Source organism: Anthonomus grandis, chromosome 7 (assembly GCF_022605725.1).
Source record: "Anthonomus grandis grandis chromosome 7, icAntGran1.3, whole genome shotgun sequence".
NCBI classification, from domain to species: domain Eukaryota; kingdom Metazoa; phylum Arthropoda; class Insecta; order Coleoptera; family Curculionidae; genus Anthonomus; species Anthonomus grandis.
Window position 1 is genome coordinate 14,462,648 of NC_065552.1, and position 27,146 is coordinate 14,489,793.

The 27,146-nt window shown below is 31.0% G+C and overlaps 2 protein-coding genes and 2 long non-coding RNA genes across 6 annotated transcripts in view; 3 read left to right on the plus strand and 1 right to left on the minus strand.

Annotated features, from left to right (window-relative positions):
* Positions 1–9,372, minus strand: part of LOC126738460 (tudor domain-containing protein 3-like) — a 15,288-nt gene extending 5,916 nt beyond the window's left edge. Inside the window, exons 1-6 of the mRNA XM_050443821.1 lie at positions 9,216–9,372; positions 9,073–9,157; positions 8,951–9,016; positions 1,521–1,836; positions 1,224–1,460; positions 653–1,115 (exon numbers count right to left, since the gene is read on the minus strand). Coding sequence (XP_050299778.1) covers positions 653–1,115; positions 1,224–1,460; positions 1,521–1,836; positions 8,951–9,016; positions 9,073–9,157; positions 9,216–9,244 — 1,196 coding nt within the window. The 5' untranslated portion in view covers positions 9,245–9,372. The remainder of the gene's footprint in view (positions 1–652; positions 1,116–1,223; positions 1,461–1,520; positions 1,837–8,950; positions 9,017–9,072; positions 9,158–9,215) is intronic.
* LOC126738463 (uncharacterized) lies at positions 6,852–8,622 on the plus strand. Its single transcript, XR_007661344.1, has 4 exons — positions 6,852–7,296; positions 8,007–8,155; positions 8,222–8,278; positions 8,366–8,622. It is a non-coding gene; the product is annotated as an uncharacterized LOC126738463 (long non-coding RNA).
* A 2,262-nt stretch (positions 9,373–11,634) lies between the features above and the next one.
* Positions 11,635–11,982, plus strand: LOC126738464 (uncharacterized). The gene is made up of 2 exons (XR_007661345.1): positions 11,635–11,751; positions 11,815–11,982. It is a non-coding gene; the product is annotated as an uncharacterized LOC126738464 (long non-coding RNA).
* Positions 11,983–15,814: 3,832 nt separating this feature from the next.
* Positions 15,815–27,146, plus strand: part of LOC126738979 (uncharacterized) — a 192,388-nt gene continuing 181,056 nt past the window's right edge. The window contains exons 1-2 of one of the 3 annotated variants that reach the window (XR_007661508.1): positions 15,815–17,053; positions 17,120–17,147. Coding sequence is in view for 2 of the 3 variants with exons in the window: in XM_050444497.1 (XP_050300454.1) it covers positions 16,048–17,053; positions 17,120–17,147 (1,034 nt within the window). In the remaining variant the exon portion in view is untranslated. The remainder of the gene's footprint in view (positions 17,054–17,119; positions 17,148–27,146) is intronic. The other 2 variants (XM_050444497.1, XM_050444499.1) reach the window with 2 other exon arrangements.

A 27,146-nucleotide genomic window follows, 5' to 3' on the forward strand; every position in this document is an offset into this window, starting at 1 on the left:
TGGATGACTTTTTTAATGATAGGTTTTAACCTTGGACATGTTGGAAAGTTTTCTTTTTTTCCTTTTTTCTTCTCTAGTTTTGTCAACAAGTTTTTTAAAAACCTTTATTTAGTAATTGATTGTTTTATTTAGTTATCTTTAATTTAAGTATGTTCAAAAAGTTTTGTCTTCTTGTGTTTAATTTTGTTCATTGTTTTGTAAATTTTTGAAATTGTATTTGTGTTTTGTTTTTTTAGCTTGTAGGATGCTTGTACACAAGATTATTCTTACGTAATATAGCACATTTTCTTTCTTTCTTTCTTTCTATCTACCCTAGAAGTTTGTACATTTTCAGGATCAACATAAGACATAAATTACACTTTTGACACTTTTCTTACGTTGAAGTCTTTTCTTACGTACAGGAAAGAAATAAAAGAGAAGATTCACATTCTTAGAAATTGGAAACTGGGTCTCTCTGGGTCTAGGAATTTATAAGTTTTTTATAGTTCAAATTCATCTAATTTAGACATAATTAATCAGATTTTTTTAAAATGCCTTGTCGACCTACTACTATCTCAATATATAATATAATAGATCTAATAAATATACTTATTGAATATCTATTTATTAGTAGGTAACATAATCTTATTGGAGGTTAAGCCTAATTACTTACCTAGAGCTGTCAGTGCTAATACTTTGACTATTTCGTTTATCATTTGAGGCTTTTACTGTGCCATTATTTACATTGCTTTTACTACCAGTTTCCATCCTACCAGGAGCTTTTCCTTCTACATTATTAATTGTAGCTTTTTCTTTCATTGGTTTAAGACTAGCGTTACTCTCCACTGGCCTATCCTTATTAAAAGCATTTTTATCAAGGGGTTTTCCATTTTGTCTAGCTTCAGCCCTCTGTTGGATTCTTGGGTCCTTTTGGTGGTAATTTTGACAGTTATTTTTGTTACACGATGGTGAGGGAGCTGCGGGTTTTTTTGACTCCGTCGCTGGTAATTTGTCTTCCAAAAATGAGAATAAAGATACTTTTTCAGAAGGTTTTTGGGGTTTTTCAACCTCACCATCGTCTCGTGAGAACTTGCCTCGTCGGCCTCGGTCTGAATCTCCTCTCTCATTTGGTTTACCTACAAAAATTGTTTATTTTTAAACAGATTTGACAGAAAAAATGTTTTAAATCCTCGTTTTTGTTATATCAATAATAAATATTATTATGTTATAAAGCTAATACGGACCTCGATTGTATTGCTGGTTGGTTTGAACAGGTTGAACATTTTGCTTAACCCGACCACTGAACGTCTTTTTGACAGCACCTGTTGATGCTTCTGCAATTGCTTCCTTTCTTTGTTGATCAAATTCAGAATTTCCGCCTCCCTCCTTGCCTTTTTCCAATGACTTAAACCCTTTTTCATGGTTACCCGATAATATTTTGTGGCCAAAAGCAACCCATGGAGGAGCACCATCATTTGAAACTGAAACAATTTAATCCCTTGAGTATATGTTTCAGGGCATTTATCTAGATTGTTTACTACCTTGCCTATGGCTTTGTTGTACACTTTTTGCTAATAACCACTTTTCGTACATGTGTGCAACTTGTCCCCCAAGTACTGTACAGTTATTGGGGGAGATGAGTAAATAACCTGAGACTACCGGGGCTCCATTAATAAGCACCTTTGTACCAGGAGCAGTCTTTTCTCTACTTATACTACTAATATGGGTTGATTCGATTGCTTGCACATAAGATTCCCCATCAGTTAGAGTTAGTTTTAGCATTCGAGGAGCTGCTTGAGACTCTTCCCTTGATTTGGGAGCTGAAGTGTTTCTTATTTTTTGAATCTGAAGTACTACCTGGAACATTTTGTTTATTTAGTCAACTGGTATGTTTGTATGAAAAAGTAATAAAAACGTGTGTATGAAAATGTACAAAAAAAGTATACTAATATTACTTGATAAGAAACGAATATGTATAATTTTAATAAATATTGTCTTAAAATGCTTGAAATTTAAAGTTATTTATACAACTGAAAGAATGTATGTTGAAAATGATTTGGCCTTATCTACATTTAAATTGATAGAGCTAGAATAGAAAGAGTAGGATTTTTGTTTTTGTCTCCCAAAAATACAAAGAGTGCATTCAGTAATGGATACCTACTAATGAGCTATAATAATAGAAAAAAAATTAGTGTAATAAGTGAATGATCTTAAATTATTTTATAAATTAATTCTTCAAAATTACTTGAAAAAGATATAATAAATGTTGTATATACAGGGCGTCCTGTACCATTGTTCAAATTACTTATCATAAACTCCTAATTAATAAATCAAAACACATGAGTTTTGGTGATTCTCTTCTCATATGGTTGAATGCTTTTTTAATCTAATAGGCCGGTGTTTAAAGGCCAAAACTTTTTAATTATTTTGGCTACCACAAGTTTGTGGTGTGATTTAAAATTTTTCAGAACAATTAAATTTATTATTGATATAACTCTACATTGATGATTTTCATGACCTTCAGCTTTTGGAAGCTTTTTCCAAAATAACCTCAAGAGGATCAATAGAGGTAAGAAATTTGATTAGCATTTAATATTTCATGAGCACTATATTTTAATTCTTGGTAAGGCAACCAAACAACTCAATCTAGTTCTGTGCAACAATAAGGACCTCTCTCATATATATCTTGAAACGGTTATGGACTGGAGTATATTTTTCTTAAATTCCAGTCTATATATTCGTAATTACCTATGTTACATGAGCTTACAGGAAGAAGTTCTGAGAAGAAGGAGTACTATCTGATTGTTAAATGAAACTATTTATGCACCAGAAGATAGGACAGAACTGATTTAAATTTTTTACAACTCTCTCAGGTAATAAGATGTTTTAAGAGTTAACTTAAGAAATACATGTATCTTATTACATACAATATAATTAGGTGTTTGTAATAGTATAAATAAATAAGGTGCTTTTCATCAACTGTAATTGCCAATTATAAATTTTTAATGGCCTATGAGTTTGTAGTATTTAATGTTTGGCTGATAAATCGCCTACAATACATTCCTTTGGCCTATTATCCCCTCCAGAAAGTAAATATGGATCTTAAACAAATCAGTAAATACTGCAAGAAGAATCTGAAGCTTATAGCTAAAAATGCTTAGCTTCTTAACCTTTTGCCATCCTAGGCATCAAACAATACCTACGAGTATACACTTATATACAAACGTCGATAAGTTTCCTTATATAAGATAAGAAATACGGAGTAAGAAATCTTTGTCTGTTAATGTGTGTATTAGTAGTAGTAACTTAATTTCATGAATATATATCAATAGTTCCCAAAAAAATTTTCTTGAGACCCCTTTACAGAAATACTATTATCATTAACCAGAAACTAAAAAACAAACTTCGTGAAAGTATTATTTTGCCATGGATGAATTAATGCTATTTACTTCTTTCGATCAACTATAGTATAGCTAATGCAAAAGTACTTGCTGTAGATTTGTTGTGAGGACGGAAAAAATATTAACATAGAAATACCCCATTTCATGACAATTAAGGCAGCTGGAATAATGATAAACATCGATGCCAAACCCATAATGTTGCCTTAGGGCATGTTCACAGATTGAGTGTGTCTCACTTTCATCATTCGGTTTTCCTGAATCTTTATGATGTCTACTTTACTTTACAAGATCAATAAAATCCTTCCCATTTATCACCTAATAAGTTTTTACGATTGTCTTATTATGAAATAGGAATATACTTAGAGCTATATTTTGGAAATTTGTTATGTACCTTTTTGGCATGGCCTGCAACAGTTGATTATTACAAAATATATTCGATGCATCTTTGATAGTCTTATATAAACCAATTTATATAAGACTATATATGTTATTTTCTTTGTTAAGTTTTTCTATTGCACCTTTAGAGTCGGTTAGGATTAAAGCTTAGTAAATATCAGAGCGTAGAGCCCTCGTCAATTGTAGCAATTTCTGCAGTAGAAATATCTACTTCGTCGATAATTCTTTTTGAATAATTGTAGTTTTTAATTGGACAACGGACTCAAAATACCGTTCTTGTGCCCTTCTTAGATCCATCTGCGTAAATTTACGTGAATTTATCATATTTTAGGGTGCCGATGCTATCTATAAATTTTCTTTTGATATTCAAATCATTTTTTCGCAGACTAAGGTTAATACAGGAAATACACAATGCAAAGCATGCAAGAATTTCTCTTTTTATATTATCAAAAGGACCAAAATAGTCCATAGCCTGCACCAAAATATGATATATCTGATCCTTTCTAATAATTCGGATTATGCATTTTATGTTCTTTGATACTCCTGAGATTAGGTAGAAGTGGATGATCTGTAATATTATAAATTTTTGAAATATACTTCACAGCAAGCCTTTTCGTCTGTGCTTCAAATTATTAAATCCTGCCTCTGCGAATAATGCGGGACAATTCTCACACCCCAATGGGTTTATCTTATACTTAACTTTTTTCTTATACTTAATTTTTATATGGAATAGTAATCCTGTTTATGGTTATGGGAAGGATCTCAGTCCTTCTGTTTCCCTTCACAAAATGAATTGATTCACATTTGGAGCATGCTATACTAAGGTAATTTAGATTAAACCAATTAGTTATTTCTAAGAGTGCCTTTTTGATTTTATTTAAATACCATCTCGCCAGCGTTTTTTCCTTCACAAAAAGCACCAGATCAGTCAGCATAGGCTAAAATTTCCATTTCTCTAGGAATAATTTCTGAATATATATATTAAATAGGCATGAGCTTGATGTTGGATTCTTTGTTAATGGTGGCACCGAATAGTTTAAATTCTATTTTATTTTTATTTTTAAAAAATCATCTTGTTTTGGCAATGTTTTTGATGCATTGCTTACGTTGGGTAAGCTCTATTGAACAATCCTGATCCCAATCCTTTTCAATAAAAAGATAGTATTCATTCCAATTTGCTTGATTACATTTTCTAATTGGTTATCTTTTAATTTTGTAACTGCAGTGGTTACTATTTATAATAGGTTCATTGATATTTAATATAGTCAGATAATGGTCATGATTGCCAGTCTGTTATCTTATTCCATGTCATATGGTCTGCCATTTCTATGTTTGTAATGAACAGATTCAAGAGGCTAGTGTTATCATTAGGTTATTGTACTCCTTCACTATGGTGCGCATTTAGGTCGCCCATTAATACTATTGGCTGATCTAATTGGTTTATTGTAGTGGTTTATTGTTTGTTTTTCTTTCTAGCCAGTTTTTTCAATTCTGGAGTTTGATGATGTGCATATGCTCTTAATTTATTAAGGTCATAATGGGGACTATTTTACATTCTAGGTCCTGGTTTTGCTTATTATAGTTAATAGTAGGTATTGAGAATATTATATTGTTGTTGATGCCTATTGCCACCTCTCCGTAGCCATCTGGTCTATCTTCTCTGATAAGAAAATATCCTAGCAAATTGAAATGCTGGTCTGTTTTTAGTCATGTCTCATTTAAGAAAAAGACATCCGCCTTGAACTCTTGTATTATTTTTGTTAAGCCATTCTTAATATGTTCAAGGCATGTTTTACAATAATTTTCAACTCAAATATATATTTGATCATCGTTTTTATTATTATTATCTCGATTATTTAGGCTGAACTGATTCTGAGCTTGAATAGTTTTTTTTTTAAATCTACTGAAGTTGAAGGCTGGTTATTGTTTATTCTATTTTGTGGTTTTATAGGTAAGAATGTTGATTTGTTATCTTTATTTGGCCTAGAATTGGGAAAGTTTAGTCATTTATCAGGCTCTACTTTGTCATATTGCTTACTTGCTTTTTCTTTGGTAGGTTTTCTAATACTTGTTGGTAGGTTCTTTTATTCATTATGTTGCTTTAGGAAGATCTTCTTTGTCCTATGGCAATGCTTTCATAATCTCTATTATTTTCTTGACAGATGGGAATTCAATAGGTATGTATACAAAATTGTCATTTTCTGTCCTTCTATTAGGGATGGTATAAGTTTTATAACACATTCTTTGCACATCAAAGTGTGTAAGATTTTCATTAACCATTAATTTTTTAATACTTTTTTGTCTCTCAAATTCTCAACATTTTTTTGAAATACTGATATGTTCTGAACTTTTACAGTAGTAGCATTTGTTGATACCATTTTCATCTTGAACCATCTCATGATCTATTTCACCATGTTCAAAACATTTTTTTCCTCTTGCAATTATTTTTAGTATGACCCTATAGTAATCAAGTAACATTGAGTAACAGGGGAGGTTACAGCCCTTGGTAAATTATATAAAGTAATTTCCTTAGGCATTGTGCATAATGCCGTTAAAAATTATTATAATGGAACTTGTGGGTACACATATAAATTTCTAACTTTGAGGATCTTTAGATCTGAAAATTTGCCTAAATTTTTATAATCTGGTCAAACTATAAGTATATATGGTAAAATATCATTCTCTTCATAAAGTCTCTAAAACCCCTTTTTCTAGATTTATTAGTGTGATAAGTAAGTACTGTTATTAGACATTCCTGACATTTAAATGTGCATAATTGTAACAGAATCTTTACTAATTCCCAAAACCTTAGGAATTTAATTCCTATTTTCCATTTATCCATTAAATATAATTTTAAAGATTGAATAAAGTCAGTAGATTTTTAAAATTATTAACCATCAGCCATACTCATCTTTGCTAATACTGTGGATCATACTCAACATGCTAATATTCAACAATGTAACATAATATATTGTAATATGTAACATAATATTCGTCAATGTAAGTAATATATAATATATACTTAAACCATGTTAAAACAAATGTTGCTCTGCATAATTTAGTATGAAAAGCATCTACTACTTTTCATTATTTACTTGTAGAAATAAGAAACTTTAGTACTATATCAGTTTAACAGTGCTGTTAAAAATTATTTTTGAACCTATATCATGGAATGTCACAAAATATATTGTCTCTAACACCAATCCATTGTTTAGATTAAGTAAATTTCCTTTTCTTAGTATTGTAATAAATTCCAATTTATATAGTAATTATTAGGTAGGGTCGCTTAACCAGTGAATGAACAGCACCCAATAAATGAACAGTGAGTTAAATTTCTTGAAAAATAAGAATATTCGATGGAAAAGCTCTATTATCTCTTTCTAACACATTGCGCACATCTTCTTTATAGAGTTCATTTACTAGCCTCAATTAGGCATTGGCAAAACAGTTTAAAACAAGCGACTGAAGTGTGACTGTGTCACCGCGTGACCATTTTGTGTCTCTGTTTTATAATATTAAGGTAAGCACATGTTTTTTTCTAGGCTTCATAGCTATTATATTTTATGAAATAAGTATAAGAAATGCACTTTATAGGTTAATACAAGCATAATTGTTTTCTTTAAAATATTGAATGATTGAATAATTTTTTTAAATATAGTAAATGAACAGTGTGTTCATTTACTGGATTTTATTTAAAATATTTTTTTATGCGAATTTCAACCCTAAACATATCTTACATAGAACTGAACTAACTTGAATAATAGCATTTATACCCAAATGCAGTCAAACCAGTAAATGAACGTTAATAGAAAACATTCATTAACTGGTGTTCATTTATTGGACAACAATTATTTTTCAGATGGCTCCAAAATATTCACGTTTTAAATACACGGAGGAAGCTTTGGATGCAGCAATTAGTGAAATTCAAGCTGCAACTATTTCATTAAATAAAGCTTCTTCTAAATATGGCATACCAAAGTCCACTTTACATAACAAATTAACGGGAAAGGTGCCACATATTCGAAAGTTGTCAACAAGTTTTAAAACTAAGAAATGTTCTGAAACTAAGAAATTAGCTAAGAAGCTTAAAAGGGTTGTTAAAGAAGGGGGACCAGAAAAAACAAAAGATTTAAAAAAGTTGATAAACGGAGTTCGAGAAAATCAAGCTCATTTTAACTATACCTAATAAGAATTTAGAATAAAATGAAATTTAATGTATTATGCTTTTAGTTAAAGAAAAACAAAATGATGCGGAAGCGACCAAGATCCAGGATGTTGATGATGAAAATAAAAAGTTAGCCGGAAAAGAGAACAAGAAGTTGAAATTGGCTGTTAAAGAAGGGGAATCAGAAAAGTTTATTGAGTTCGAGAAAATAAAGGTGAGTTTAGTAATTATAAAAAAATGGATTAAAGAAATTATAATGTTGATATTTATGTGCTTTTAGTTGTTAAAAAAGAAATAGACGACGAAACGAAGAAGCCTGACAAAACAAGCAGTAAAAGTAAGGAAATAAATAATGTGTGTGGTCTTATATCATATAGATACATGGAAAATATATTTTAATCATATAATGTATTCACATTTGCAGCTTTTAATATTGGAGACTTCGTGGTTATAAGTTACCGAAAGAAGAGGTATCCAGGTTTAATAAAAAATATAAATCAGGGTGCCCAAGAATATGAGATCAGCGTTATGGAAAATATAAAACCAAATTTTTGGAGATGGCCCAAAAATGTGGACCAAATTTGGTATAAGAGAAAATTTGTTTTAGAAAAAATTTCAGAGCCAATATCATCCAAAGGCAGTATATATAACTTAAATATTTGATAATTAAAAAAACCTTATTAAAAATAAACCTTATGTTCATTTACTAGTCTTATAGTTTTCATTTATTGGAGGAGTTCGTTCATTTACTGGGATTTTGGGCATTTGTTATAAAAATTGGCAAAATTTAAAAAATATAAAGGGTAACATATCTCTTGTTGTTCATAATAAGAGAAAATTGTCGAGACTTTTGTCTTTAAAAATGTTATAGTACTTAAGTAAATGTATAACTGATTTACTACTACTGATTAAACTTTTCTTATTTGTTCATTTACTGGTCTAGTGCCTATTAAGTTAAACAATGTATAAAAGAAAATACTATTGTTTTGTAGTAGTAAGAATCTCTTACCTTTCCAATTTGACTCTTAGACAACTGGTTCGGTAAGGTAGACTTTCCAATGGTTTTTAGGTCTGACTAAAATTTATGAAGTATTTAGGAAATGTTAGAGTTGGAAATATTAGATTACATACGTCCAAAGCCTTTTTAAGAGCCGTTTTCGGGTCTTTAACCGTACCATTTTCAGTGACAATATTGATACCGTCTGGGCATAAACTCCTAAGAAAAATAAGTGATGTTTAATAACAAACACTAGCTTTAAATTACCACGATTTACCATTCAGGGCCTAAAATCTGGGAGGACATGGTGTTGGATCCGGATCTATACAAATCATAGATATTTTTGGATTTTTCTGTTCTGGATACAATAACTTAAAAACTAACCAACAAATTTTTTTTTTTACATCAAATTTATGACATTGACGTCATTGACTTTAAGCACTGACAAGTAAACTTGTTGAATAAAGCGTTCAAATGAATCCTCGGTCGTTTTCTCTGGTTGCAGTTTAAATTTTCTCAAAAGGCGTAAATACAGTTCATCCGTAAAGTAGCGGATAAATTCAATAAAAATGAAGGGCACAGGGGTAAAAGGGGCTCATTGCAATTTTACTCAAAACTGTGATATTTTCAGGATTGATAGTATTTCATATGTACTTTTACCTCCCATATTCCAAACTAGATAAAAGGTGCTCATTGAAGAGAAAATCTGCTTTAAAAAAAAAGCTATACACGGGTAGAACGAGCTCATTTATCGTGTAAACCGAGCAAAAACGGGCTCATTGTAGAAATGAGCGCGTTTTTGCATGCAATGCGTTTCAACCATGCTACCTATTATTAAAATTAATTTGTATCAATGTTTAGTATTATCGCGTCAGTTGGTCGGTCTACTAGACGAGAGCGTGCTTGTTTGGTTTCTTTTTTTTTGTTTTATCCTTAAAACTCAAAAAGTTCTCATTATGGAAGGTGGTGAACATAGCAGTGATGAAGAACTAAACCTGAAAAATAGTGTAATGGAGCCTAGGAGCAAAAAAAGAAAATCTTACGGCAGATTAAGGGACGTTAATAAGAAAATGAGACTCCAAAGTCATGAAATGGGCCCTGATTGCAACTGTTTAAAAAAGTGTTTTGATGTTGTACCCAGTGATACAAGATGTAACATATTAAAGCATTTTAACATGCTTAGTTCGACTAATGCTCAAAATTCATACCTTAGTGGCTTAATATCAGTACATCCGGTTCAACGTAAGATATTGAGAGAAGGTGCTAAGCACTACCGTGCATCCTACAAGTACAGGGTGCGAGCTGTGGTAGCAGGTAGCACGGAGGAATTTGACGTGTGCCGTAAAGCATTTATTGCTATACATGGCATATCAAGAAAAAAAGTGGAAATTTTGGTAGCAAGCTTGAAGGAAACAGGATATGCTCCTGAAGATAAACGAGGTAGGCACCCAAACCATTCTAATAAGCTTCCAGTAGAAACTATAAGCCTAGTCAGGCAGCATATCAATTCATTTAAAGGTCGTGGAAGTCATTATGGCCTGAAGGACTCTTCAAAAATATACCTTTCTGAAGAGCTAAATATAAAAAAAAGCATAAAATGTTTAAGGAACTTCGCCCTGGCAATAAAATATCGTACGAGTCGTACAGGCAGGTGTTTTGCCGTGATTTCAATACCTCCTTTGGTTATCCACGAACGGATACTTGTAGCAGCTGTGATGAGTTCACAATAAAAATTAAAAACTTAGAACCTGAAAAACTGGTGAAAAACTCATCTGAGGAGATCTTACAGATTTCTAGGGAGATGGAGAGATTAACTACAGAAAACGCGTTACATAAGAAAAAAGCGGAAACTTTTTATAGTAGGAAGAGGATGGCTAAGATAAACAGTAAAAAAAAATCTAATTTAGAGGCAATTTGTATGGATTTTGCTAAGAATCTTCCAGCGCCAAATATACCAACAAATGATACCTATTACAAAAGGCAGCTATCAACATACGCATTTAATGTTCACGTATTGTCTACCTCTGAGAGCTATTTTTACGTCTATCCAGAAATCCAAGGGAAAAAGGGTTCAGATGATGTGTGCTCACTGCTTCGTAACTTCATATATAAACATCTAGATCGAGAAGTAAAGCACCTACAAATATTTTGTGATTCGTGCAGTGGCCAACAAAAAAATTTTACCTTTTTTCGTTTTCTTCATAACTTAGTCAACAACGAGAAAAGGTTAGAATCAGCTTCTATCACGTTCCCCATTCGAGGACATTCCTATATGGAATGTGATAAGAATTTTGGCCTCGTAAACCAAAAAAGCAGAGCAGATCTTCCTAAAGACTGGTTGAAAATATTGGAAGAATCCCGACATTCCGCAACTCCATTTACGGTTATCGAGGTCAATCACACCTTTTTCCGCAGCTGGGGAACATTTATTGACAATAGTTATGCAAAAAAGTCGCCATTCCCATCTAGACCAATCAGAGAAATTAAGATAAATAGAGGACCTTTGATACAGTATCGCACTACATATAATGGATGTTGGGAGTCAGCTTCGCTGCAAGGAAAAAACCGAAAGTCTTCGCGATTAGCTGTTCGTCATCTTCAAGACAGCGAATTTATGCTACCTGAGTTAAGTTATGAAGGTACACATTTTTTTATTATTATTAAATCTGTTTTTTATGTATTTTATTTATATATTTAAGGCAGCTTCCAATATCTGCTGAGAAGTTTCGGGACCTGTAGCATTTAAAAAAGTTTTGCAACAAAGCAGCGCAAGATTTTTTTTCAAACCTGCCGCATCACTAATTAACGAATTGGTAAATTTTAAGGATAAGGTCGGTTTTATAGATCTACAATAGTAATATCTATTATTTTTTTAGGAATATTGTTTGGAGCCTTTCGTACTAACGACGATCGAGGTTATGATTACTGTGAAAGAACAGGCTCATTTCAATAAAATGGATCCCTTCTTCCCCTGTCACTTTTGTACCTGTATGTGATTTTATTTTTTTTTTGCACTGAACGGAAATACAAACAGTCTCAAAACACTTAGGGAGTTTGTTTATTGTTTTATCTTCACAAAAAAAAAGTTAATTGATTGAAAAATGCAACATAGCGTTCGTAAGCTAGAATTTCAACCTTAAAATCGCTCTGCTGAAAAATCACAAAAGTGCTCATGAGCTCCTTTTTCCCCTGTGCCCTTCAAATGAAATGAACCGTTTCTGAAAAAAACCAGTCGATTTTAATATTGGGTTTAGGGTTTGTCTACATGAAAATGAAATATACAGGGTGACTAAAAAAAGATATGACGTCATCAATATGTTTTTTAAATGGAAACCGCCATTTTTTAATGCAGAATCAGAAAGAACAAATTTTTTTACAAACGATGTGGTACAAATCAATAGTGGTTACATAAACAATTTTCAGCGAAAAATGATGATAAAATGTAAAATTAATCAAATACCTCTAAATTAAATGTTCGAATTGAGCACCGTTATAACAACCTGACAATAACCAAGGCGATTTAAAAATTCTTTTAAACCTTGTCAATGACATCTGGAGTAAAATATTTCTAATTTCCTGGAGTATTTGGTCTTTCACTTTTTAAGTATCCCCATAAAATGTGATCAACGGGAGTTAAATCTGGCGATCTGGGTGGCCATTCAATGAACCCTCGTCCACCTATCCGACGATTTGGAAAAACTTGTGGAATATGAAAACGTATTGTGTCTGACATTCTGTTAACCAATGAGGGTTTTCGGTCACCCTGTATCAACAATTCTGTCTGTTTACATGACCGTTTAGAGTAAACGTTGCTTCGTCAGAAAATATTATCCGTTTTTCAAAACTATTGTTATCATTACATAATTGTGAGGAAATTGCATTTCCTCACAAAATTCATTTCGGCGATCAAAATCATCTTCCGATATGAAGTAAGAATATTTTATAAGGGTGGAACTTTGCTTTTTTCAATACTTTATGCACAGTAGATCGCGATAAATTATCATTAGAAGCCGTATCTGTGATTGTGGCTTTGGGATTATCTTGGACCGTTAACAGAACGTTAAACTCATCTTCTTCAGTTATTGAACCGCGACCAGCTTTTTGAGTATCCCGAACATGCCCGAATTCACGAAACCTTGCTTCAACTCTGCTTACCATGCTTTGGCAAATAGGTGACCGATCAGGATGCATTGCATTAAACAAACTGAACCACCTCCTTTTCAGTAAGCGACATGTCTCTGAAACCAATCATGCACAAGATTTCGATTCTTTCACGTTTGGTTAATTTTCTCATATTTCAAACAATAACAGTAGGTAATAAAGTGTAGTTACTAATAAAACGCAAGATGACACTGCTTTCGCCTCTCAAAAAGAATAAACATCACTTGCAAATGTAAAAATATTTCAAATAGTTGCACCAAAATACATTCACTTTTTGACACTGACAACAACAACTAAAAAACCAAAATACTGACATTTAATTTAGATACGTATTTCTTTAATTTAACATTTTATCATAATTTTTCGTTCAAAATTGCTTATGTAACCACAATTCATTTGTATCATATACTTTGTAAAAAAACGTTCTTTCTGATTCTGCATTAAAAAATGGGATTTCCCTTTAAAAAAAACATATTGATGACGTCATAGCTTTTTTTTAGTCACCCTGAATATTTAATTTCCACGTAGAAAATACCTAAACCCGATATTAAAATCGACGGACTCGGGCATTTTTTTCAGAAACGGTTCATTTCATTTTTATTGAGTTTATCCGCTACTTTACGGATGCACTGTATGGGTTCGATCGGTTACCACCATTAAAAAAAAATTAAGCAGCATGCAGCAATCTATTTATAGTCCGACAAATTTTTTTTTCAATTTTTCAAATATAGTAAATGAAATTCCCAAAAGATTTTAATAATTTTCCGTTCAGATAAAAGTAATAAATACTACATCCTCATCATAAACAAACCTCTACAAACTAAGGTTTGTAGGTTTGTAAAGTTTTTGTGAAAATTAATGAATAATGATAATAATAAATAATCTTTTTAAATGACTTGAAAAATCCAAACATTGTTTTACTAAATAGTAATTAAATAAACTCTAAGTCACAGGTCTCATGTTTATTAAATTATTAAGTTAGAGGATTACACGTGTTTCGCCTATACTAGGCATCATCAGATCCACTCGTGTATTTACTAGTAGGCTTTATGTTTACATTCGGCATTTGTGAAGTTTTATGTTTAGTTTTTGATTGAAAAAGGAAAAAGGTTGAGTCATTTAAATGTTTTTGTGAGCTATTATGATAGTAAAAAGTTGTGCCTTTTGTGCTGCACCTTTGGAAAAAGGCGATTTAAGCCGATCTCTTCACAAATAAATACCGATATTATCATAACATCATATCAAGGGACAACCGTCGTCATAAACGTAGAATATTAAAAACTTCTATAATAATAATATAATAATAATCTATAATAATTATAAAATATTTAATTTCCATTAAAATGCTTTTTATTAGATAAGTAGTTTTACTCTAATGAAGTACGTTAAAAAGCGCATAAAGAGTTCATAAACAGTAATATTGTTTATAATTTAAAGTATAATCTATTAATCATAAATATTTATCATGTAAATATTTTTTGATGACGTTACTGGTAAAGGTTACTTGTGCCAGTGGAATCCACAATGCGATCGAGCGGCGTTGCGATGTTGTTGCCTTGTTCTCTAATATAGGGACGTTATCTACATTCATTTAATTTTGAATGTTGACTTCGTTATTATCTTATCATATTTTCTGAAAAAAAATGCTTCATATTTTATTAAAGAGTTGTTTTGCGGCTGTCAAAATTAGTATAACTATGAAATTTTTATGAAATTCCCACTGAAGATGGACTGAGTCCCCTGGTATGAGACAGGCCAAAGCGCACATAAGTGGGCTCTCTGCCATTAAAGATCTACTACGCCTAAAAAGACGCGAAAGTCGGCTAGTGACAGGTTTTTTTGACCGGACACTGGCACTTAAGAAGCTATCTCCATACCATTGGCATTGCGGACAACTCGGAATGCCAGTGGTGCTGGAAGGAGGATGAAACCGAAGACCACTTGGTGGGGGTCAGCACTCAGCGTGCCAGTTTCAAATACTTGGGTAACACCTTCAGTGCACCGAGCGACTTTAAGTTTTTCAGACCAGAGAGACTTATCGGTTTTTCTAAGGCCATTGGACTCTCGTAACCCCCGGGCATGGTGGGTCTACCAGGAGACCTATATGGACAACTGCCTCTGGCAGCCCACTGTTTGACAAATTTCAATTTCAACCATCTTGAATCGGTTTATCACACTACAATTATAACAATTCAATAATTTTTTACCAAAACATTTTGTTTGCAGACGTTTGCAGTCATCTCAAATTGGGAGTGAATGCCATTAGGACTTTTTTTTTAAATCTAACCATTTAATAATTTTTTACGAAAAAAACTTTCGGTAAAGAGGTTTGCAACCTTCATAAATCCATACACATATTTAATATTATTTTCAGAACAAAGTTTTAAATAAATCCTTTGGGAGTTTCGGGAGGTACGGCATCGGACGCTAGGTTCACACTTAATCTTTAACGAAAAAAATGTTTCTAGAAGTTTAAAACCTCTATAAAAAGACGTAAATATTTTTACAAATTTTCATTATTGGTTATTTTAGGAAGAATAATATTATTAAATTGAAGAGATATCCTAGAATTTATTAAAATCCCTTAAGAATTTCAGGAAGTAGGGGCATTATATCGAATAAATAACACCGGGCGCATACTATAAGTAGGTTGTGGGCAAACGACATATGCTGTGTTCTTGATCCCTGGCAACCGATCGGATCGGATGCTTCACGCACATAAACTTCAAATTCAAATTTCAAATGTTGACAACAAATGTCAAGTTTCCCGGTTCTTTGGAAATGGTTTCCAGAATAAATTCCGAAAATTGGCGGTTTAAGTCGCACATCATAAATTTACGTATCGTGTTAATATCTAACGTAGTTTCAAGCAGAACATCAATTCAACAAAGTTTTAATCTTTAAAAGCGTTAGTCTATAACCTCACAAATTGTGTTTACAAACAAAACATGACTGTTAAAACAAGCCCCAAAAAAGTGAAGAAAAATCCTTTAAGACCTAAGAGTCAACCTCGAAATTATAATGTAACTAGATACTTTCAACCCGGAGAAACTAGCTTGGCTTGTCATTCCAGTATCAATGCAGTAATACCTTACGTAAATGTAGAGAATCAAAACTCAGCAACTCCAGTAAAAAACATCAAAATACATAAAACAGTGTGTGGTACTGCTAAGAAAGTTCAATCAGTTGCCAAGGAACCTTCCAATAATAACGTGTCCGCTTTTGAAAGAGCAAAATCATATCATTTTAATAGAATACAAGCTGAACAAAAAAAAGCTAAGCATCGTGATATGCTTAAAAGCAGTTCATCTTCTAGCATTGATGGGAAGATCGAAAAGTTTACTAGGACAAAATCAAAGTCTTTTCATGAGACGAGTAAGAAGCATTATGAAACAAAACAGTTATATTTAAGAAGTGAAAAGGGATCCACATCTCAAGCAACTAGTAGCACTTTTAAATCTACAACTGATCCGGCACTTTTGCATAGAGTCCTCAAGGTTAAAAACTTGAAACAAGAAATTTTAGAAAATAGAAGGGCAACTTCCAATGTAAGATATCCAAGTAGAAATTCATCTTTTGGAGACAGTAGTGCTAAGATCAGTGATCTTACAAAGGAAATTAGTCAGTCGAAAACTAATAATATAGCCAAGAAGAAAATTCTAATCACAGAGCTTCATTCTGAAATTGCCCAATATAAGCAGTATAAAAACTTTTTAGTGTACAACAGTACTGAAGAACCTTCAAATTTAAAAAATGAAGCTATGGTCTCAAGCAATAATGAATCAAGCATAAATCATTCATCAAGCAGCCAGAAAAGACCATCAGGAGGAAAGAGAGTGTCAATTTTAGTCAAGCCTGAGAATATTGATATATCTCTTGACAGAGACTCTTCATCTGCAGTCCTTTATGTTAAATCTAGACACAGCAGTAGATCAAGAAGCCGAAGTGGAACAGGTAAAGATTAAATAAAGTTAGAAAATATCATATATTGTTTTTAATAAAATGTTTCTCCCTTTGCAGATCCTGCAGATTCTGTTTCTGAAACAAGGTAAGTGAAAATTCACAAATTAATAATGGTGAAAATATCGGAAACTATTTTGGTGAATGCGATAGGTAATAGCTTAATGTGCTTGAAATGATGAAATTGGAGAATTTTTAGGTATTGCCTTACAGTTGCGGCAAAGCTAATAATAGTGTCAATTATAAAGAAGAAAATAAAAAAAGAAATAACTTTGCCTATAGTATAATTAGCAAGGCTAGGCAAAACTGCACATATTATCAAGGCTTCATTAGAATGCATATTTATTACAAAAAAAATCACTAATAGTAACATGTTATAAATAGTTATAATAAATAAATAACATGTTATGTTTTTTTTTTTAATAAAATGTGTTTACTATTAGTGATGATTTTCCAGACCATTTAAATTTAATAAAGTTACATTTGTTATTCTAGGATATACACATATATTTATGTGTTTGGTATTTGAGCATTGTCTCATTAGGACAATGAATTTAAAACAAAATTAAATGAAATTTTGCCTTTAATAAAGTTCTGTTAATTGCCTGCTTACCACCAGCTAACTTTACTATGATTTGTTAAATGGGCACTCCCTTCAGGTAACACATTATTCAAGTGTACAATAAATATTAAAGCAGTAGGACTTACGAGCAAATAGTGTGCAAAAATATGTGGAAATAATGAATAATTTATTGATCTTAAACTGTGGTATGTCAAATGGCTATCCTATTGTGTGATACATCATTTTAAAGAGTATAGGATCTGCTACCTGATGCTGTTACAAAAATTTAAATTAATACCCATATCAGCAATAAAGGTTTAAAAGATTTGTAAAAAATTAACAGTTTTTCAGGCTAAAGAATTCAAATTTTTAAATCATCAGTATTTTGAAATGTGGTCTTTTAAAGTAAATTTAAAGGTAAAAGTCTACTAGTCTTGAGTCCGTAAGTGTTTTGCACTTGCATTTTTAAATAGAAATAAATCAAAATACTCTTTTTAATGGCTAATTAGAAGTATCCTTAGCCATTAGACCTCTTTTTAACTAGGAAGTTCATTAATTAAAAAAGTAAAGTCAGAAAAAAAAGGCATATATTATGCACCTCTTTTTGAAAATGGATAAGAAATTGCAAAGGTTTGAGTATATTTTTAAATTCATTAGTTTTCCTTTAAAATTCGGAAAATTTATATAAATTAATTGTACTAGGGCTCAATTATATTTAGAATATAGCTTATAAATTTCAATAATATAAATATACCTAGGTTAAAAAAATAAATACTTAAAATGATAATTCCCAATTATTAAGTTATTTTTCATGGCTGGGAAATCCATCATACTATATTTATGTCATATCCTGTTAATAAAATTTAGTGTTATAATTATATTATTCTATGGAATACTTTTGTATGTAAAATAAATGCTTGAGGATGATTGTTAAAAAATACTTCAGGTTTTATTGAAAAAAGGTAATTTTTATCACAAAGCAACTATTTAGACATCTTTGATCTAATCGTCGTTTAAACTCTAGTATCAATACATATCATTAAGAATTCTTATCTTGACACCATATACAAAAAGTATATTTATTGAACCTAACCTACCCTACCCACAAAACTTTCTATAAATAGGTTGATTGTAGGAAAACAAAATACTCATTGAGACAGATTGAGTCAATGCTAACATTATTCCAATCAGTATGGAGTAATTGTGCAATAAGGACAAACAATGGAGGTTGTTTTATTATTTATTGCAATAAATATGCACATGATTTGATAAATTAAAGGTTACACTTTTGATTATATTTAGGCATATTTTTTATATTTATCTATTTTATGAACTCTTAGATAGGATTTTTATTCTTAAAACGTGATATTTTAAAACAAAAAGCCTATATATCTTAACTTGATTCGTTTTAAACTTAAACACAAGATCCAAAATACGAAAACGTTAAACCGATTATGCTAAACAATTTAACCAAACAACATTTTCATATAATACAGGCAAATATAAATATAAAATATGTGGTAAGACCAAAGAGTCCCATTAAGTTATTTTCTATAATTTCAGAACCAACTTTTATCGAAAATTGCTCTTGGTGGTTACATTGCATGCTGATCCTTACCAAGTATAATTTTTGTGCAGGAAATTTTTTGTTGTATTTCATAGGAAAGCTTCATGCATCTGATATTTTAGAAGCAAAATTATTTTAATAAGAAAGGATGTATGTTAGAAATGTCTTTATAGGTTAAACGTGAATTATTAAAAACAGTTTATTCAACCTTCAGCATGTTCTGATTATTAGTTGGCCACATTGCTCATGAAGAATAAATGACCTCATCAAAACTTTATATTAACCAGTTTTTTATATTCGACTATTTATTTTAGTTGATTCAGTTATGTTTATATTTTTGCTTAAAAAAAGTGCGAATTTATCATTAATATACTAATTGTCAAATATTCGTAATGCCCTTTTTAATATTGATATTTTATACCTATTTTGCGTTAAATTTTGCAAAATTTCGATTTATGAAGAAAATTGGTTTTATTTCGGGAAAATTAGTTAGTATTTAGATAAAGGGATATCACTAACAATAAACAGATATAAAGTTTACGAGTTTACGAGAATATTACCAAATATTCAAAAAAAATTCGCAAAAGCAGATGCATCATGAAAAATATAACCATAGTATAATAAAATAGCCCCATATAAAGGAATGGTTTCACAATTTTGATAAATTATTGTAGTTGCTAAGATAATTCGATTCACCAGGCCTTAACCAATATTCCGTAGTCAAGACGACAGAAGAAGAGTAATTCAATTCATAAATTACATTTATGTGTAAAAAATTACCGAAATCATTTCAAAATTCAGCAACTTACAAAAAACATGACATGCTACAGTTCCCAATTATAACTTTGGTTACAATCTTTTTTTTATTCTATTACCATATCTATTACTGACGTTTTCAGAGCGATTGATGGCTTCAAAACTAAACATTCTTATGGACCTGATGGCATCTTATTAAAAATTTGTGTGTCAAAACAAATTTCTTGACTCCAATATATAAGAGTGGAGATAGAAATGACATTGGCAACTACAGGGGTGTAAGCATTCAATCTGAAAATTATTGAGAGCCGTTTTGCCAGTTTGCTCATGGCATAGTAGAAACATAATTATACATCAGTAACACGGTTTTTCTGAGGATAAATCTACCGTAATTAATTTGCGTACATATCAGCAGTACTTAAGTACGGTGGACAGTACACTGACTTCTCAAAGGCTTTTGACAGAGTGACATCTCATTCAGAAGTTGCGTGCAATGGGTCTGGGCGATAGTCTTTTGAAGTGGGTTGATAGGTGTTTGTGGAATCGTATTTAATTGGTATGTATAAATATCATCATATCTGAAAAAATTCAAGTTTTTTACCGTGTACCTCATTTTCTCCGTGCACCTATTTTATGCATTCTATTTATTAATGGCCTTTGTTGTGTTATAGGTCTGATACTGTGCTGATGTTGACAGTTTTTTTTTATGGTCAGTAATGGTTTGGAGCTTAATATTAAAAAACACTCAAGCATATTTTTTGGTCGCTCTCTATTAGCTATGCATCATTACAAAATAAATGGCTTAGTCCTCAAATTTGGTACTACTGTTAGAGTCTTGGGTATTACTGGACAGTAAATCGGTAGTCTTGAAGCAAGGAGGACTCCATCAGATTTACTCACATTTTATAAAATATTAAATGGAATTTTTTGTTGCTCTAATATTTTAAAAACTGTACCATTGAATGTCAATATCAATAATAGATCTCAGAATCCTGCTATGTTTCGTTTTCCTTTCCATCATGCTAATTACGGATTCTTTTCTCCAATCACTAGAATAATGAGAGCATTTAACGAGCTTAATCTTGACCCCTTTGTAGATAGATCTGTTAATTCATTTAAATTAAGACTTAAAAAACAAAGTGCTGAAGTTGTCTATTGGGTTATGTTTTACGATTTTGTATTTTTTGCTTTTGGTTTTTGCTATAGTTATGCTCATTTTCATATTATTGATTATGACTATATTCTTTGCCACTTATTGTATTGTACTTTATATTATATTTATATTAAATAAAAGTTGATCTTCATTTCCTACAGTGGAACTAATATTTAAAAAATTGTGGATAAGTGTTTTTTTCATTTCATTTTGTGATAGCTAAGAAGCTTAATCCTAAAAGGTAAAAGTTTGTAAGACAGGTCATTATTGTAAGCATCGTTTACTCTTTTTTGTACTCATTATTGTAAGCATCGAAACACTAATTGAATAGAAACCTATCATCCATTTTTCTCTAAGAGACCAAACAAAAACAAAACAAAGGTAAGAACACAAAGTCACGGTCTCATCAAATCCATATAATTTTTTCAAAGCTACACGTGTTTCGCTCCTATCGGAGCATCATCAGGCCTAAAAAATACATTGAGATATATTTCACAAAAAGAACGCTTAATAAATATAAATTATGATAAAACTCATTACCTAGACCTACACAGATCACATTACAACTAACAACAAAAGAAAAGCTAGGTTAAGTTAACAATTCCCACCATAGATAAAAATGTATGCTTAAAAAATAAAAAATAAAAAAGTAAAAATGTAAAATGCCACCAGTGGGGAACGATCCAGCAACCTTTAGATTCATAGGCGCGCGTCTAACTCATAGGCCACCAAGTAACATTATCAAATATGGGGAACAATCCGAACTATATTAATAAGTGTGAATATAAGTAAACAATCTTAACAATAAAAACCAAAAATATATAAAATTATAACGAAAAGGAAAAGACTTTTTAAATTCTTTGAGAGAGGTTGTTATAAATGAGGTGAGGTTCAAACGTGAAAATATCGTTCACACACACAAGGACAGGGCTCTTCTTAGCTTTAGTTATTTCCATTTTTTCCAACAAGTCCAGTTTTTTGCCTTTTGAGCACTCATGCAAAATATCCGCTTCCTGAGTTAAAGAAAAACCACGTGAGGAGGCCAATAAATAATTTGCAAACGCCGATTTAGTTTCAATCATGTCAGTATCCCTGTACCTGTCCACCAAACTTGTATGTTTCTTTATTCTGGTGGAAATTTTTCTCCCCGATTGCCCTATGTAAATGGCATTACAGTCATTACATCTTAATGAATATATCACCCATTTTGAAAAGAAATCTGCCTTATCTATTGTACTAACTAGCTGCCTCTTTAAACTGTTTGTAGTTTTAAAAGCAATTGTGAGATTTGTAGACTTGAAAAACTTTCCAAGCTGAAAAGAAATATTACCAACAAATGACATTGATCTAAAAAGGTGACTATTTTCATTATTAAGATGGATTAAGTTGTAAGTTTATATTTATTATAGAATTTAGAATAAAGGCGATTAATTATATCAAGTGGAAAACCATTATTAAAAGCAATATGTTTAATTATATTTAGTTCATCAAGGAAAGCTTCTCTAGAAAGGGGGATGTTGAAAAGGCAATAGAAAGGGAAAAGAGAACACTAATTGAGTCTAACTTGCTTGCATGCTAATGCATCAAAGTCCTTCTAAAATGTAAATTTTATTGTTCAGTAGTACTATTCAGGAACAATTGTTGCTTTCTGGAGTACATTTTTAAAGTGAGACAATTTCCCAGTTATAGAAATAATTTCGTTAGTTTTTTATAAAAATCAGTCAATCAACAAAATCTATCAATAGATATACGCTTTTAAGTACATGTATAATTTGCTTATTTTTTTGTCCAATAATTTTCCTAACTACCTGGCGTAATAGCTCCAATTACTGTTTTTTAATTTTATTAAGCTAGAGTATATAATATTCACTAAATTACTTTGAAACGACATTAAGTGATGCACTGAATATACTGAGAAAAGTATGGATTATTATAAAAGACATTGAATTGTTGAATTTCAGTATCTCAGAACACTGAATATATCTCAGAACATAAAATGGAACGTGTCCATTGCATCTTTCTATTGTGTGGCCATTCCGTAGTCCTGTCTGTGATTATAACTCTACATTTAAAAATGTGTATATAGCTTTGTACAAAAAGTGTGACAGTAATTTTTTTCAATTTTTTGCCAATGACCACTACGTTTGATTTTATTGTACATGGTGCTCATTATTTTCTGGACCGAACTTCAACATTTTTAGTCATTTATTGATGGGGTTCTTTCTAAATGGGACACCTAGTATTTAATATGAGCAACATAAAAATAATTTAACATGCTTGTTTACTAGGATAACAAAAACATAATGTTAAGTTTCTATACTATTTGTAGAAACTTAACAAAATCCAACAAAACTTTGCGAAATTTCATTTTCTATTTCGAGCCTCTGTAAAAATGAACTATGTAAGTTTGATTGATGTAATGTACTGAATTTAATATTAAAACCAGGACCATACTTATAATGTAGCGGATATTCTCATGCAATAGAATCTCATGCATAGAGAATATAGCATATAGCAAAAATATCGAGCATGCTGGTTGTGTTAAAATATTAATTTATTTTCACATATTTATCATATATACTTTCTGACAAATTAATAAACATATACAGGGTTATCCAAATTAACTGTCCACCATTGGTAACTTTGTTATTAGTGAAGATGCTCGAAAACACCACCTTGTTTTTCAATACATTTTTTGGCACGTTTTTTAGCTGCTCGAACTGTCTTAAGTATGGTCCTACCATCTATTTGAGTTATCTTTTCCCTAACTGCAGTCTTTAAAGCGTCGACGTAAACTTGGTTCGATTTGGTTTTTTAAGTAACCCCACTTGATTACTTCTTGTTCTTAGATCTGGCGATCTGGGAGGCCACTGATTGGAGCCTTATGTTCCTATCCATTGGTCATTAAAAGTAGTATTTAGAAAATGATAAGTACCTATGTAGTTGTGGGCAGGTGCGCCATCTTGCTGAAAATGCAGCCTACTTATAAGATCCAATTCTTCTAAGAAATTATTCAAAATGTCCGTCATAAAGTCACCAGTTAGGGTGCTCTCATAAAAGAACAGGCCAACAGTTTTTGAACCAATTATACCGCACCAAATGTTGAAACTGCAACCGACTTGTGCACCTCTTGCACTAACAATTAAACTAACAACAAACTAAACAACAAGATTTTTTCTTGACCAATAATGGTGGTGTTTTCTATTAAACGTTCTTCAATTTGTACTTTTTTAAAATCCTTTGAACAGTACCATAACTAAAATTAGAGTCCTTGGGAATATCTGGTATCTCACTTTAAGCTTCGAAATATCCAATAACTGCAATTTCCGCGGCCTCGCTTATTATTAATTCTTTTTTGCCCTTGTTTTAGCAAAAACATTTTCGTTGCTTCTAAATTTTCGATAGAGTTTCAAAAAATATCGTTCATACGGTTGATGCCGCATTCAACCGTATGAACGATATTTTTATAATAGGATAAATATTAAGAACGATAATATAATATATCATACTTTTCTTCATGAGAGAAAATCATTTTTATTAAAATTAATAACTGACACAATAAAGCTTATAAACGAGTATTTGACAACCACGCTAATGTTTGACATTATTTGATTTTATCATTGTTTTCCAAAGCCTTCTAGTTGCGTTTGTTTAAAATTTGATGTTTTAACAGAAAAAAATATAATACAGGGGTTTCCATAAAAAAAATGATATTTTAATGAAAAACTCAAAAATACGATTCTCAATTTTTCTTTTTTCTTCTCATTTTTACCAGCGTTAAAAATACTACTATTTTGCTAATTTAAACAACTTTGTATTGTCAGTAATAACAAAGTTACCAATGGTGGACACTTGATTTGGATAACCCTGTATAGAAGGACCCAAAGTATATGTGAAAATAAATAAAATAGATGCTATTTTGACTTAAAAAAAAAGAATCTCAAAAAATTCGGCGCTACTTAGGACATAATGCATATTAATGTTATAATATACAGACATTTTATTTTCACTCGGTTTCAGTCGGTTTATGTCGGTTTAATTCTTTAAGTATTCCTAAGTTTTATAAAACGACCTATACTTTTAACTGCTTAAAATAAATAAATACGATTTTTAGATCTTTTTTTTTGTAGAAAGAATACATCTATAGGAGATTTTAAAACTAACACAAATTTTGGATAAATCATATTTTGTACTAAAAAAATACCACGAATTGACATAATTTTGTCTTGGAATGCAAAAAGTACAAGTATATTTGCCAAAGTTATCATACCTGACCAACGTGAGCAAATTTCATCAGATTTGGGTAAAAGAAATTAAGTGAATTTCCTACCATTTAATGTGCATATATACCTAATATAGAAGAACTGTATTATATTAAAAAAATATAGTATTGTGTATGTAAACTCATTATTGTATTGAGTATTAAGGGTTAAGTTGGATGTGGGAACAAGTAAAATCTAAACTAACCCAGAACAGAAATTCTGCTAGCCCTAAATATAGTCCTAATACATGCCGAAACGTTGGCAATAAAGAGAAAAAAGATTTAAACGTCTTGAATTTTACTTGACTCCCACTTCCAACCTTTAAAACTCAATACAATTAAACTGGTCACTAAAATAACATAATAAAACTTATTATTGTATTTTAACACTATTTACTTATAAAGTATTTTAAAAACTGAAAAGTATAACGATCCCGCATTTGATATCTGAAGAAGAAAAATATAAATTTAAGGAGGAGGACTGACGTGCCTCCAACCAAACTCCATCCTCATAAAGCTAACTAGATATACCAGTAAGGCTAACAAGAGGTTATTCTCAAATTCAGTTTTTTATTTTAAACTAATTGTAGACTGTTGTGTGTTTGGCAAAAAAATAAATATTCTGGGACAGACTATTGCTCACAGTTCAGCATATTTGTAGCAGAAAACTTTTGAGAGGAATATTTGTTTTTTTTTGGATTTGATCTCTGTATTTAAGAAAATTATGAATGGAAAAAAGTGGCGACTGCAAATTGTTTTTGAAAAACTCGTTACGGCATTATTATACGACAAGATAATAAAATTATAACAAATTGATACCAGAAGCTCACTTTTTCAGTAAAATTTCTTAATTACCAACTTGAACCTTCTTTAAAAAAAAAAAAGTAAACATAATAAACAATCTTAAAATACGGGCAGTAATACTGTCACAGCTCTGTTAAAAATCGATAGTACGAAAATTTTAAGAAGATTATCTAATAAAAATATAAAATTTTAAAACATTGAAAACAATCTAACAAGATTTTGTATAAAAAAAGTGCTTGAGGATGCATTCATTTTAGGAGAAAAATAACATATTTAGAACTTTTTGTCAACACAAAATTAATCTACCAGTTCTGGATATTTCAATTTTTTAGAATTTTTTAGGCAAACAATAATAAACTTTTTCTCAAAAAGCTCCGACCCAAAGGTGGTTCTTAGAAGTGGCCAAATGAAGCCTCATCAACATTATCCCAAATGTCGTTTCAGAATAAATTCAAAACCCCTTTATTGTTATTAACCCAAAAGTTGTTAACAAAAGCTGTAAAAAAGAGAAAATAGTGTAAAAGTATTTATTAAACAAAACAAGGAAACATTATAGGTAAAGGTTTTAAAACTTATAAAGTACATGTATCAAAACTAGTCAGTAAATAACAATAATAAAAATAACATATAAAACAAAACAATATGACTAAAAATGTCTGGCAAAATTACTGGCAAAATTATGACTAAAAATGGCCGGTAAAATTCATCCAATAAGTAAAAAGCTTCACTTTGTAAAAATGTCTTTAATTTTTTCCTAAATTTAAGGTCACATTCAGTATTCCTCAAAATAAGATGTAAATGATTAAAAAGCTTCCTACCGACATATATAAACGAGGCCCTTACCCTCTCAGTTCTTGAAATAGGAAGAGGCAGAGAAAATGTGTTACGAAGATTGTACTCAGATGGAGAATTATTAAGCTCATGTTTGTATTTTTTATAAATAATACAAGCGGTTTCCATTATAAATTAGTAGGGCAAGGTTAG